We start from the raw sequence: 15,296 nt of genomic DNA, 5'->3' as shown, positions 1-15,296 counted from the left end.
AAAGCATCTGCTGAATGGGCTACTTGCTCAAGCATGCCTACAGGTAGACTCAAGGACACACCAGCATGTCCCCTCAGGACGATATGGTTTTGGAGGATGTTATTGTTGTTCTTCATATACTCTGCTATCCGGCTATAATATTCTGAGCCTATTGTCGTGGTGTAGTGAAGTTTACTTCACTTTGTTACTCGGTCATATCAGATCATTTATATGCATTGAGGAAACAAACATGGATATACTAGCCCCCCACACTAACCATATCGTTTAGTTGTTTGTTTGGTGCGGTTACAGAGACACGCGCATCCGTTTGCATACTGCGGCGTGTAGCTACTTTCCTTCCAGTTCAAAGGAGGCTTTTCTTTAACCTGGTTATGGTTTTTTATTGGTTGGTATCGTCCTCTCTCTCTGTGTCATGCAAAGGGATAGGATCCTAGTTGAACATCTGATAACCCCTCCACCACATGCTTTATGTACGGCATCATGCATTTAATAAAAATGAGACCAAGTAAACAATTGACTCGAAATATGCTCTCCACTAAATGTATTGCTTTTCCTATGACTCTGCTCCTTAGTTCTTAACATGTCATTGGTTGATTGACTGACGTTCGTTCCCCCTCTACTGCTAGATGCTGTGAGTGCAGTGCCTCCCTGTCCCACTGGTACTATGAGAAGGACGGGCGGCTCTTCTGCAAGAAGGACTACTGGGCCAAGTTTGGAGAGCTGTGCCACGGCTGCAATGACCCCATCACCACCGGACTCATTATGGTAAGAGGACCGCTCAGCAGCCTCACACACTCACACACACACTCACGCACACAGACACACACACACACACACTCACACACACACTCACGCACACAGACACACACACGCACGCACGCACGCACGCACGCACGCACGCACGCACGCACGCACACACACACACACCCTCATCCATCTCCACCTGCCTGGGTCTTTGTGAACACACGTCTGGGCTCAGATGCAGACGCCCATCGCTGAGGCACATTGTCTTGCGTGGACATCCGGTGAAAGCCAGCGTGGCGGTCCTGTTGTTGTGACAGGGAGAAGGGAAAGTAGAGGAGGAGGTGCAGAACGGATTTGACCTCGTCCTCGGGTCATTGGGCAGAAAGAGCTCATGGTCAGGAGGACGAGCTTGCGTTGACGAGTGTAGTCGCGTTACCAAGTGGTGTCGATTCCACCTCTTGAGCAGATTGTGTGTCCATGTTGTGTGACATCTGGTGATGGTGTGTTTTGAAAAGTTACGCACAAACACTGATGGCCTTTCTTTGTTGGTTTCTGTTATTGGTGTACATTGATAGTAATGCTGGTATCTGATGCAAGGCTAGAAAAGAGACAACGCATTGGTCAAACATCATAAACAAAGATATTACATTCTCCTATTAGAAGCTTCTTTAATCCTTTCATGGTTTACCAAAGGCTATAATCGACTTCAAACAAACGCTGTAAATACTTAATACTAATCATAACTAGGTGGTTTTGTGTATCCCAAGTGTTGGGGTAGGTTGTTCAAGCAGAATTGTTTAAAGGTGTGAAGGTTGTGTAATTTTAGACCGCCTCAGTATGAGAACTAGAAGGTTACACTGAGGCAGCACAGCCCTGCCATGGCTTATTCTCTGTATCTGCGGTGCATACACAAAATAGATACGCCGTGAAGTCTTATATTTTTGACTCCTGTTTGAAGTACCTACTGTGGGGACGGTTCTTATCAGCCTTTGCAGCAGTTTATTGAACAAAAACCAGCGCAAGGACCTCAATATATGTCAGATGAATTTAGCGGTAATCCACCGCACCTGTCTACTTATGCCAAGGAGTGTTATTTCGGTTGGCAATATGAATCACTTATTTGCATTTAAGAAACAGCGTTTTATCACAAAGTGAAATAGTGTCCCCTTTTGAAGGGAGGTTTTGCCTAAATTCTCTCTGTGTGTTGGATAAGTCCATCCAGTGAAGCATATTGGGCACTGCATTTTATAGTAATTGCTCACGCCTTGCTTGAGGGCACTAGGGTCGATTTATAAAATGGAGCCGTAGGTTTACCCTTTCCTATCGCATATTGGACAAATATAACTAGAGCGTCGTCATGAAGCTGTAACGTAATAACTATACCTGACAAAAAATGTGATATCTGTTAAATATTGTCCCTCCCTTTCGAAGCTGCTCTCCATCTGCAGACGGAATGATGTGACTGGTGTTACTGGTTTTACTGGTGTGCGATGGGTCCTTGTGACTGATCCTACGGTATACGACTAGCTGTATGTTGTGCTGGGGCTTTTATTTTGTTGCTCTGCCTTACGGGACCTTTGGGGTTTGTATTTCTCCGCTCTATTGAACTGAGAAGGAACGGAGAAGAGGCAATGGAGGTCAAGCTAACCTCTATTATTAACCTATCCCTTCAACATAGTCCAATGTGTGTGTACCAGCCGGACCCTGTACAGCTTTTATTCAACATTGACCCTTACAGTCCGACCGAGCCTATCTGGGCTGACAACTCTGACCCCCTCTGTTGGCGTCTCCTGATGTCACCGTTTTTTTTTTGTTTTTTTGTTGTCTCCACATCAAACTCTGGCTGACACACTACATAGAGACTCTGACATATTTCCCAACGGTATTTTTGTGTTGTGTTTTATAGGCAAGCGCCCTTTAGGAGCCGGTCGCAGGTGTGAAGAGGCGGTGATCCGTCAGGGAGTAAGGCTTTATAGCGACAAAAGAGAGGAAACGTGAAAGTTTTGAGTGAATCTGAAAAATTCTGATTCCTTTTGGTTCCTTTTTTTCCCATCTACTCCAACAAAACAAAAAGGTTGGCCATTTTCGTGAAGTATTTTTCTGTGGTATATTGTTGCACAAGTTGGAAACCCCTTCTATTGGCTGCTAAAGATGGGGACTTACCATCGTTGTCATACACGGAACTTCCTGACTAACGGGCCGTGGGTTCCTCACGTCTCTCATGACCGCTGGTCTTGCTTCATGGCACGGCACAGAGTGGTGTACCAACCGTACACACGTGAAGCCACGCTTATCCGCCACATATTGTGTTGCGATTGGTTCTCTTGTGTATGTGTGTGTTTGTATTTGTTTGTTTGTTTTTTGTATAATTCCATTAATGAAACAGCCTGGCCTGGTGGAGACTAAAGTGAATTAGCTGGGGAGACAGCTGCAACCGTTACCCTCTCTACTGCTCTATACTGCTGTCTTTCTCTCTCTCTCTCTCTCTCACTCTCACCCACACTCTCTGGCTCTCTCTTTCGCTCTCACTCACACTCACACTCACAGTCTCTGTGTCTCTCGCTCTCTCTCTCGCTCTCTCTCTCTCTCTCTCTCTCTCTCACTCACTCACTCACTCACTCACTCACTCACTCACTCACTCACTCACTCACTCACTCACTCACTCACTCACTCACTCACTCACTCACTCACTCTCACTCTCACTCTCACTCTCACTCTCTGTCTCTCCGGCTCTGTCACTCTGTCTCTCTCCCTCTCTGTCTCTCTGTCTCTCTCTGTCTCTGTCTCTGTCTCTCTGTCTCTCTCTCTCTTCGTCTGTCTCTCTCTTTGTCTCTGTCTCTCTCTCTCACTGTCCCTCTCTCTTGCTATTTCCATTATTCTCTCTTAGGTCATTGAGTTGAGGACTGGCGGACGCCTCTTTGAGATGGCCTAGACCATATTCATATATGATTGTCAGACCAATTGCATTATACAGCAGGAGGACCGTACAACCATCAATGTCCTAGAGAGGGATGCAGGACAGGAACATTTTATTCACTGTCTAACGCAGGGAATGGACAAACTCATGTTGTACACCTCGTCGGACTGAAAGGGCCCACTGTTTTTAGTTTGGCAGTCTCTGGAGAAGTCATACGCATGCAGATGAAATGTTCTATTGATGAGGTGAATCAGGGTAGAAGGGCAGACATAATGTTTGACTTTTGCATCTTAAGACCAGGAGGTCTTTGTATTCAATGCTTAACTTGAATAACTGAAGAGCAGAATGGTATTCCTAAGAAGGTGCACTATAGTATACACCAAATCATACAACTTGATCAAGAAATTAAATATTTTCTGCATGGAGCTTACATTTAAAATAGAGTGATAAATAAGTGATTGAGACACGGTATGATCGTTTTCATGGGATTCCCCATGAAAACCATACCAAAACTAAATGTTGTCCCTCATGGCCTGTGAAGATGTCATTGTTTTACTAATCATAAGTAGGGTCGCCTAATGATAAACATAGATTTCTTCCACAGTTTGAATAAAAACAAACAAATGACATTTTTGTGTGTGCGTACACGTGTTTGTGTGCGTGTAGCTGCCTGTGTGATGCATGTGTGCGTGAAGGTCTGTGTGTGTCAGTAGACTTGCGCTGGGGTTATTTACTCCCCCGTCCAGGGAATAGGGAGTTATGAGTTGAACATTGAGCAAAGGGCTGTAATTGAATTGTCTCTCCTCCCAATCTCTTTCCTTTCCTCTACTGACTGCTACACTGACCATTAAATCATTTCCGTGCTTCAGTTAGTATTTTGTAGTTTGCTGTTCTATAGCACAAAGGCCAGGCGTCTTACTTCCACAATTGTGACAACTGTGTTTTACATATTGTAATCACCTTGGATATGTTGATACTACCTCCGTAAAGAATATGTATGTGTACAATGTGGGGGTTAATTCACTTTGTGAGAGTTCAGTTTGGTTTTAAAATAACTTTCTGGAAAGTCCCGTCATTGTTTCTTCTTTACTCCCACAACTATGACAAAACATCATTGATGTGGGAGTGAGTAGGTTGTGTTGACGTCTGTTGTTTCCCTTGTCTTGGCGTTAAGGGCAGATCTCATGGGAGTCATAGGAAAAGGTATCTTAAAGGCTAATGAAGCAACTCAACTCTCGATATTTCTTCTGGTTGACACAAACACTCACTGATTTCTCAGCAAAGCATCCTTTAACCATTGACGGTTAGGGTTAGTCACCCGTCATGGATGTGCTTTCGATTCTGTTTTTGTGAAGTTCTATTGTTCTAAAAAATATGAACCAATGTCTTGCTTAGGGAGGCAAGAAAAATGCCCTAGCTTCAGCCCTCTATGCCCATCACACACTTTAGGATGTTTTATTTAGCAAATTAGCTATCTTGTTATTTCACTCATGCCGTTTAAGGCAGCTTACTCCATCTCAGTACTCCCGTTGGCTCCATGAACCTCTGTCAAGCCTCTCAGCATTTTTCATGGTGTTCCTATGGTGATGATGGTCATGATTCCTAGGCAGAGGATGTATGAGAGAGGGAGATGTAGGATGGGGCTGGGTTGAATAGAAAGGCGGTAAGCAGAGCACTGAAAGGGGAGAGGGAGAAGCGGAAGCCTTGGACTCACAATCTGGCCGGAAGCTATTGATTAGGATTAGATTCGCACACAAGCACTCCCGCACACACAATCTTGAGGACACCGGGGAGCAGGGATCAATGGAAGTAATATAAGGCTACCCGTTAGAAAATGTATCAGTCTTATTTTTGTTTGCAATTATATACAGTTATATCTGAGGCTTATTGAAGTGGTGAGTTGATTAGAAAAAAGTGTTAAAGTCCTTCAGTAATATAAAAAAATATCTGAATATTTTGGGAATCATTAAAAGAATAGGTTGAGATCTCTGTAAATTGGCATTGGCCTGTCTTACCCAGATTTAGATGAGTTGTTTGATTCCAAGTTTCTAATTCCTAACTATAAACTTGAATACAGCATCAAGTGCTACATTATCTCTGTGTTTGTAGACAGACTTCAATCTTGTTGCGTTCTTACTGCCACTCTTTTGCAATAAGTGACTATTTGTAACACATTGGAAATCGTTTGGAAGTAGTTCAAAGTGTATTCCCCTTTCATGAACAGGAGCTAGCCTTCTGTAAATCTCCATGACAATGGAAGCGGCGAACAAAAAGCAAATGCTAACCCAGCAAACTCCCCTTCTGGTAGCACAGTAATGAATTTAGATTTAAACAACTCGTCTGAATCGTGGTAAGACAGGCAACCGCAATTTACAGATATCGCTTTAATAATAAAAACCCAGATTTCCCATATGGGATCAATGAAGTTCAGTCTTATCTTAAATAATGAATTCATGTATTCTTCAATTTCTACTAAATACTTGGCCTGGCTTTTCTTTGTTTACCGTGGCTTTATGTCTCCACATGTGATGAGGCTATTAGATATAGATACGGGCCGAACGGGGTTAGTATCAGCGGCCGAAAGGGAGGAGGAGAGACTGTGGAGGAGGGGTGGAGAGAGTTGTGACGGATGGAGCCAGCAGGCGCGTGTGCATGGGTGGGCTGGGCCAAAGAGGAAGCGATGAGCTCATCGCAAAAAAGAGAGAGAGAGCGCATGTGAGAGAGCGGGAGGGAGGGGGCCGTGCATAAGTGACATCGTCTCAGAGATGAGCTCAGCGGTAAAGGCGTGGGCTGCCTCTCTCTCTCTCTCTCTCCCTCCCTCCCTCTCCCCGTCGCTCTCTCTCTTGGCTGCGGCTCGTGTTCTGTTGTGACAGTGTAGAATGCACTAGCGTTGCGCCGAGAGAAGCCGGCTCTCGCTGCCATGGTGGGAGACTTATTTTTCTGGAGCTTCTGCTGTCTGAGGCTGTGGAAACGGGAGAAGAAGGTACGTCGGCTACCACGGTGACTGTCGCCATTGGATAAAGAATGTATGGATTGCTGGGTTTCTTGACAGATAGGGCGGCGATGGGGGTTTTGCTAGCAGGCAGCAGGAGCAGAGGAGATGGCCCCAGGTGGCCGAGGGAGGGACGATTAAGCCGGCTGTGCTTGTGTGGCTCCACACGCACACTCCATCTTCCTCCGTTTGACATTGGGTTTGAAGCCGAGGGACACTGCCACTTGTCTGTAGCCGGGCATTCTTTAATTGCTGACTATTTTCCCACTCTGAACTTTCTCTGTGTGCGTCCTTGCCTGAAAGCTGTCTTCATTTCCCTTTTGGCCTTTTTCATTTTTAATGTCATTAAATAATAATGTGGCATGCAGGCTATTTTTAGACGCGGCTCTGCCCCAGATTAATGTAGACTTTGGGTCGGAGAGATGGACGAGAGTTGGGATGGCAACGAACCTAGCATGGCAAAGCCCTGCGATCAGCCACATTGAGCCCCCGCCGGCTCCCCATAAGCCCTCCTCTGTGTGTCATGGCTCATAGATAACATGGAGGAGGCTGAGGCCATTTGCGGTCTGCTTGCTGGTGCACTGTACTGTGAGGGCCGGGACGCAAGGGGGTTTCCGCTGAGGCAGGCATCAATGTGGCTCTCTGTTTATTGGGTTTGCTGTCTCTGTCTCGCCAGGGAACTGTATATATTAACCACTTTCACTTTTGCAAGGGTTTCTCGTAAAGTGAAGAGCACAAACAGATTTGTTTGGAGTGTGTCAGCCACAGAGTGGGGTAATCCTTTGAGTTCGGTCTTTTTTTGATGCAATTTCTTTTGGTGGTATTTTGTGGCTTTTTTTGGATTCCTGGATGCAATTACTCACACACTCACAATCACACACTTATACGAGCACACACACACACAAAATCATACACCCACATCAAATGGCGCAATTGGCACATCACCTCGCACTGAGACACTTGGAACATTACTGGAATCTGAGCTGGAGCGGCCTCTCTCTGGTGGGGGGTTAGGGTTAGGGTCGTGGTGGGGGGGGGGGGGGGGGGGTTGCACATGTTGCTCAACCATCTGAGATCCATTGGGCCAGAGGAGGGGGTCTTGGTATTGTAGGTTCATCGGTGTCCAGTTCAGTCGTTTATCCTGGCTCATCAAACAGAGGCCCGGCGGTACTCAGCCTGTGCCGTGGGGTTTGGACAGGCCCATCAGAAGGGCCGGCGATGACAGCTCCTCCGTCACTGGGACGTGTCAGCGGGAGGTCGGCGTTCCCCCCTCTAGCCGTGCGGGTGATGGTCGTGGTTCAGGTTGCATGTGGTGTTTACAGTGAGTCCCCACGCACTCTCAGTGCGCTGCTTTGCACGTCACCACCTAAGGGTCGTGCAGGTTAATATCGGAATAATACGGTTCACATGTGCATACAGTGACAATAAACAGTAGAGGAATGAAACGCAGGAGGATTTGATGATGGGATGGATTAAATATATGTAAGCCTATAAGTTCTCTTTTGTACTAATGTTCCTGAGCGTCTGCCTACTGGGACCTGTTAACCTCACTGGCCTCACAGCAACCTCCAGCAGAGGTCAAAGCCGCTTGTGGAATGATCAGAGAAGAGTTCTTTGGCAGAATGCGTGCTTAGTAGAAGTGGATGGGGAGGATCCCTGAGCGACATTCTGTTGAGAGAACCAGAGACTGTGGTTTACAACCTCTAATTCCCCCGCAAAAGGGGCTGTTAAAATTCCAGTGAACACCTGAAGAAACACACTCACTCACACTCGCACACTAAATCAGCCCCTTAACTAATCCTAATAGCAACATGAACCGGGATGATTGACCTAAAGCTGTTTTTTTTTACATTTCACCTCCATTCCACATAGTCCTTCCATTGCTTCCTTCTTGTGTTGTTTCCCACACAAACAGACAAACATAGAAACACACATCATTCATCCAGTTGTATTTTTGTATACATTTCAAAGCAGAGGCTTGCCCTGAGACTAGGCACACGATGCATGTCAGATGTGGTTAAGGGTGTGTGTGTGTGTGTGTGTGTGTGGTAGTGTGTTTGTGTACGCCTGTGTGCCTGCACATGTGTTTATCTGTGTGGGGCGTATTTGTGTGGCAGGCAAATGGCAGGGTGAGGGTCAGGATGTGACCGTGTGGCAGACAGGGCTCGGTTTCGGGTTCAAACCAGCAGCTGTCCCCTATTCCCCAACAACACAAGACCTGCCCTGCAACAGCTAAATAGTGAACCTTACACAACCTTAAATTGTCAGCCAATAAATAGAATGGACTGAATAAAATGGTCATAACAAGAATCAAACTTCATAGCTTCAAACCACAAAAGACACAATAGAAGGAAAATACTTTGACTATAAAGACAGAATAAACTATAAACAACACTTCTCAACAAGCCTTCCCTCCCCAGCTATAGAGTTAACAGACAGCCTTGTACTATAACTAGGGTTTCTTCCTTCAATTAGAGCGATGAGGTCCTGCTAAGTAAGGCCCTATGTTGCCTCCCTGCCTGCCTTGTGATGTGGTGCGGCTTCGCTCCTCTGATCACACCCACCGTAAACATGTCATGATGGCCTGCTTTACGAGGAACCTCTGCACACAACAAGGCCTTTAGCTGCTCTCTCTCTCTCTCTCTCTCTCTCTCTCTCTCTCTCTCTCTCTCTCTCTCTCTCTCTCTCTCTCTCTCTCTCTCTCTCTCTCTCTCTCTCTCTCTCTCTCTCTCTCTCTCTTTCTCTCTCTCTCTCTCTCTCTCTCTCTCTCTCTCTCTCTCGCTAATCTCTATATTATATCAATTTGTCTAGATGATCACTGTGATACCTTAAGGCCACATATGTGATACAGATTGTGTGTGTGTGTGTGTGTGTGTGTGTGTGTGTGTGTCTCTCTCTCTCTCTCTCTCTCTCTCTCTCTCTCTCTCTCTCTCTCTCTCTCTCTCTCTCTCTCTCTCTCTCTCTCTCTCTCTCTCTCTCTCTCTCTCTCTCTCTCTCTTTGTTGTCTTTTGTATCGCTGTTGACAGGAACACATGTGATATGAATGTCCTGAATCCCTAAAAGACCCAGAGAAATAGGCTGGGGAAATCATTCAGCTTTTTTTCTTTCCTCCCCTAGATTTGGTCTCACCTCCAGTTTAAATACAGCCTCAGTCCCAAACAGATGTTAATTGTCCTACAGGCCAACACATTGTCATTGGTATTCCTCCCACGGACAAACTAATGGATACAGCTTTCCGGTATCTGTGCGTCTGTGGTATTAATTCCTTACTAAGAGATTAATTGATCATTTGATCACCATTTCCTCGCGAATAGCCTGAGGGCCATCTGTGTGTCTACATGTTTGTGTGTTCTCCTTGTTGCCGGGGCAACCACAAGGAACAACAGCTACTCCGTGTAAATTTGGGAAACTCATACTGAGATCTATTTGATTGACTTTCATTTTTTTCCATTTTTTCATTTTTCTCCATTCCGGTCTGATCCAGATTATCGGCTTGCTGTCTTCCGGTTGAAGCTAGCTTTAAAAGTTTCATGGGGTTATCTTCAAAACATGCTGCTGTCAGCTGTGTCTGAATCTGCTGATGCATCCAGGATAGACACTCTCTATACTCTAGCTTTAATCAATTTAACTGTCAAATATGAAAAAAAAAAAAAAGAACATAGGAGAAGACACAATGCCTGAAAGCATCCAAATTGAACTCTTTGCTATACATTTCCAATCTCAAAGTAGTGCTTCAAGGATGGGCCATAGATCAATCTTTTATTTTTCACAGACTCAGACCCCAAAATGCTTTCATGTGCATATCTTGTTTTGCTCTCCTCCCCCTGGGGTCTGGAGGCCTATGGGATCAGTGCATGCATTGCACACTGCATTAGAATTGCAGATTACTGCAGTTGGAGCCGTTCTTGGTGCCCGAAACACTCAGTTTTCTGCTAAATAGAAGCATAAGCAAAGTCTTGTGTCTAGGGACCTGACGCCACATCACAGCGATTCGTTAAGCAGATCTAAAAAATCCAGACGGGGAGGCACTTACTATTTTGCATCGCTGACAAATTTATGCAAAAGTCTCTTTCAGGGATCTAATATGAGATGTGTTTGATTTTTGGCTTGAAATATTGTCTAGTGTTCAGTCTTTTTGTGTTTTGGTTGTCATTGAGCACAGATTTGGGAAGAAAAAGGTGTAATTGAAATGAAAGGCTCAAACGCATTGGCGGTATTCTCAACTCCTTGCACATGATGCAAATCAAGCTCTCCAATGTTAACAGCTTGGCTCACTCGTATCTGATGGGAGGCCCCCGTACGGCCCCTCGCAGTAGCATCGTCCACACATCCGATACTTCTTCTATCTCAGCCCCAGCTCAGATTTTTGGCCTTAACTCAATTTCCTCCCCTGCTTGCAAGAAACAAGCCTTAAACTGGAGATTGATTTTGGCAGCGGAGCAGAACTCAATCTTCTAGCGTGTATCCCACCGTCGCCTTTAGCAACCGGATCTCACCCAAGTTCTCAGAGTTATCTGGTGTCACCGTACTGCTGGTGGTAATGATGGCCACAGCGCAGAAGACACACATTCATTTACAGCCTCCAACTTTTCATTTCTAGAAATGTACCTTCAGCTTACAAACCGCTGCTCTTATTCCAAGACTTTACCGACAAGCCTTGAAGGGTTTCTTCCAAGGTTGTTGAAGAAGTGGTATCTGTTTTCATGATAATAGAAAAAATCTGATTGTACATATATATTCCATGTATTCAATTGTGCATGCTGTGTGTTGTGTCTTGGCCAGGTCGCAGGAGAACAGAAGTACCATCCGGAATGCTTCACCTGTCTGAACTGCAAGGCCTTCATCGGCGATGGGGACACGTACGCTCTGGTGGAGCGCTCCAAGCTCTACTGGTAAGCCCCCCCCCCCCACCCCCCACGCCGCTTCTGAGGTTACAACATTTGCTTCTTCCTGTCGACTCCGTCTGGAAGTATGAATCGGATTATACAAATCAGTTTACTTCTGTGTAGTATGGCAATCCCAGGGGCTATTTCCAGTAGCCAAGTTATTACAAGTTATTACGGTTCAGGATCAATGATGACCGGTGTACATGAAGAGATCGAACAGTGGAGAGGGGAAGGCCATGTTCAAGATGTGCTTATTCACAGGTCCTTGCATTTCCTGGGAAAACATAATAATAGTACGGCCAATTCAATCATAGTGGTGGCACACTTTGATATTGAATAATATATTCTTTAAATCAGGCGAACTCAGATGTATTCCATACAGAATTATCTATAAATAGATAAATTATATATAGATATATATATGTATAGAATACTGTAGATGGGCTCGGGACCATCATGTCCACCATGCAGTGTTTCCAGGAGACTGTTGCACACACAGTGAGTCGAGGACTCATTGCATTAAGGTCTTATTGTGTGTCTGCTTAGTGTCTGTGTTGTGTCTGTGTTGTGCCTGGTCATCTCAAGCCACTTTGTCTCAGATTGAAATGCGACAGCTACATTGGGAAATGTTCTGTTGCTGAGTCATACATACAAAAGCTGCAGAATACAAATAAGGCCTGCTTTGTCCTCTCAATTCTCAGAGAGGAAGTGGGAAAACGGCGATGGACTAACAATTGTAGCTCTTTATTTACTGCCGCTAAAAAATACATTTGTTTTGTTTTACTTCAGTATTTGTCAAATATCATTTAAAATGATAATGTGTCAGTCAAGGTCTAATTCTCCCTCAGAAGACATGAAGTCTGATGAAGGCACAGGAATGACAAGGATTAGTTATTTGTGCACCATTGACATTTTAAATGACTCGTTCCCTTGTCTCCATGGTCCCTTTCCCCCTCCTTGTTTTCTTTCCTTCCTCCCTCTCTCATTCTCTGCTATGGCCATTGTTCTTCCTATTCTCACTTTTCAATCTCTCTCTCTCTGTCTCTGTCTCTCTGTCTCTGTCTCTCTGTCTCTCTGTCTCTCTCTCTCTCTCTCTCTCTCTCTCTCTCTGTCTCTCTCTGTCTCTCTCTCTCTCTCTCTCTCTCTCTCTCTCTCTCTCTCTCTCTCTCTCTCTCTCTCTCTCTCTCTCTCTCTCTCTCTCTGTCTCTCTCTCTCTCTCTCTCTCTCTCTCCTTAGCGGCCCTTGTTACTACCAGAGTATCGTGACTCCGGTGTCTTTGCCGGCGTCTCCGTGCTCGCGGCTCCCTCACACGGTCACCTTGGTGTCCATCCCCGCCTCCACCCAGGGGACCAATGGCCACAGGGGGCGGGGCTTCTCTGTGGCCATCGACCGGCCAATCAGCCCCACGTACAGCCCCGAGCACGGGCCCACTGTCCGCGTCTCCCAGTAAGTGTGTGCATAGGCGTGTGTGTGTGTGTGAGCATGTAGCGATGTGTCTGGTGCATTTGTGTGTGGGGGGGATGTCTGGATTGTGTGTGTGTGTGTGTGTTTGTGTGTGTGTGTGTGTGTGTGTGTTTGTGCTTTCATGAGCGAGAATGTGTGAGTGTGGGGGCATGTCTGGGAATGTGTGTGTGTGTGTGTGTGTCCGATCAGACTGAATGCTACATAGGACTGTGGTGGGGGAGTGTGATTACAGTTACAGAGGTGAATGTGAACAATCTGATGACTAGCAGGGATCGGCGAGGGAGTGAAAGGATGAGTCAGTTATAAAAACGATTAGAGTCGGCAGGCGGTGGAACGATGGGAATGATCTGGATCTATTGGCACAGCAGGGAGACTCCTGAAGAGCGATGGCAGCTGAGAAGATGTTAAGTCTTTATTGTTCAGACTCAGTGGGAATCACATTACATCATCCTCCCATTCACTGTCGTTATCTCTCTCTCTTTCTCTCTCTCTCTCTCTCTCTCTGTCTCTCTCTCTCTCTCTCTCTCTCTCTCTCTCTCTCTCTCTCTCTCTCTCTCTCTCTCTCTCTCTCTGTCTCTCTCTCTCTCTCTCTCTCTCTCTCTCTCTGTCTCTCTCTCTCTCTCTCTCTCTCTCTCTCTCTGTCTCTCTTTCACTCTTTCACTCCATCCCTCTGTCTCTCGTCCAGAGTGGATGCTGACTGCATCAGCCCGGATGTGAAGAACTCCATCCATGTGGGCGATAAAATACTGGAGATCAACGGGACGCCGATCCACAATGTTCCTCTGGATGAGGTACGGCCTATGAGCTCACTTTGAGACAGGCGGAAATCTCTTTCAAACAGTTGATTTGTGTTTTAATATAACTGTTAAAAAAAAATACGTTTATACCCCCGCATCTTCGTACATGAATAATAGTAGTAACAGTTTGTTAGGGTATTCTTTAAATTGGTTGGTACTAATTAACTAAATCAACCTATTTGGAACATATGCATGCTAACTGAACAATGGCTGAATAGTAGCAATAATCAAACTAGTGTGAGGGGTAACTTCATCCATCAACGGACAGCGTTTCTCTCTTTCCCCCTTCAGCTAATTCCTCCTGGAGAGCCGATCGATCTTAACTTAACCTAACTCAACTTAACTCAGTTTCCAGCTATTGGGTTAAACGCCCACCTGGCCACAGCCGCCCTGGCCACTGGGATATACGAGCCTATTCATTGAGCCTAATGCGGCCTCAGTCTGATCCATTAAGAACATGAATCCTTTCTAAAAGCTCCATTCACACAAGCACTCCCCTCCCCCTCCTCCTCCTCCACCACCCCGGCAGATCGACCTGCTGATCCAGGAGACCAGTCGCCTGCTGCAGCTCACCCTGGAGCGGGACCCCCACAGCCCCGGCCAGGGCCCATGCTCTCCCCCCGACGAGGACTGGGCCCCGGGGCCCGGGCCCATGCTGCCCGTCACCGAGGCCCCCCGCCCGGACGTCAGCCAGCTGCGGTCCCGCGTCATCACGTAAGAGGAGCACAGCGAGGGTCCGGAGGTGGAGTCAGCAGGGGGCTCGTGTTTGGGAGGGAATTAGGATACACTGAAGAGAAAGAGATGAGAAATGTACAGAGTTAGTCAGGTTTTTGGTTTTGCCTTTGCTAGTAGTTTACTTGAATTACGAATACTTGATGATTAATCCGTTGAATAATTTTTTTGGGACACAATGACATTTATACTTAACTGGAACAGTATTTTGAATTTCAGTCACCTATTCACTTCTTTTAACTGCTCGTGCAATATTGAGCTTCCTCTATGTATTTCCCTCTTTCCATCTCATACTCCTGTTCTGATGTTTCCTTCCCCCCCACCTCTCTGTCCTCCAGGCGGAGCCTAAGCACCGACAAGTCCCCGGGCCCCAGCCAGAACGACTCCCCCTCCCCCCAGAGGAAGGACTTCAACCGGTCTGAGTCGCTGCGCCTGGTCTCCAGCCGCATGCACCGCATCTTCCGCCCCTCCGACCTCATCCACGGGGAGGTGCTGGGGAAGGGCTGCTTCGGGCAGGCCATCAAGGTAAGGGACTACACCCCCTTCCCCATCCCCCATGTTGGTCCGATGGGGGGGGGGGGGGGGGGGGGGGCGAGGAAAAACGTGAAAGAAAATACTAATCATAAAAACACAAAGACATCAACTCATCAGCAAGTCCACTCAACCGCTCCCACTTTCGATTCCTCTATCCAACCTCTGTTTGCAACGCACAATGAAATGTGGAGTAGGGTCAAGGGATGGCTGCAGATACTGGGTCATAAGGT

General features: G+C 46.3%; 1 protein-coding gene across 6 annotated transcripts in view; it reads left to right on the top strand.

Moving 5' to 3' along the window:
- The window catches only part of limk1a (LIM domain kinase 1a), a 42,069-nt gene that overhangs the window by 16,972 nt on the left and 9,801 nt on the right, over positions 1-15,296 (top strand). For 5 of the 6 annotated variants that reach the window (XM_056611116.1, XM_056611117.1, XM_056611121.1 and 2 more), the window contains 6 exons: positions 627-765; positions 11,436-11,545; positions 12,776-12,985; positions 13,689-13,794; positions 14,330-14,514; positions 14,871-15,057. In XM_056611116.1, the coding sequence (XP_056467091.1) occupies positions 627-765; positions 11,436-11,545; positions 12,776-12,985; positions 13,689-13,794; positions 14,330-14,514; positions 14,871-15,057 (937 nt within the window). Of the gene's footprint in view, positions 1-626; positions 766-6,429; positions 6,645-11,435; positions 11,546-12,775; positions 12,986-13,688; positions 13,795-14,329; positions 14,515-14,870; positions 15,058-15,296 lie in introns of those variants that run through there. The other variant, XM_056611119.1, reaches the window with a different exon arrangement.

The sequence above is a fragment of the Gadus chalcogrammus genome, chromosome 16 (genome assembly GCF_026213295.1).
Source record: "Gadus chalcogrammus isolate NIFS_2021 chromosome 16, NIFS_Gcha_1.0, whole genome shotgun sequence".
In the NCBI taxonomy this organism is placed as follows: Eukaryota; Metazoa; Chordata; class Actinopteri; order Gadiformes; family Gadidae; genus Gadus; species Gadus chalcogrammus.
Note: the sequence above shows the minus strand (reverse complement) of the source record. Positions and strands in the feature narration are given on the sequence as shown.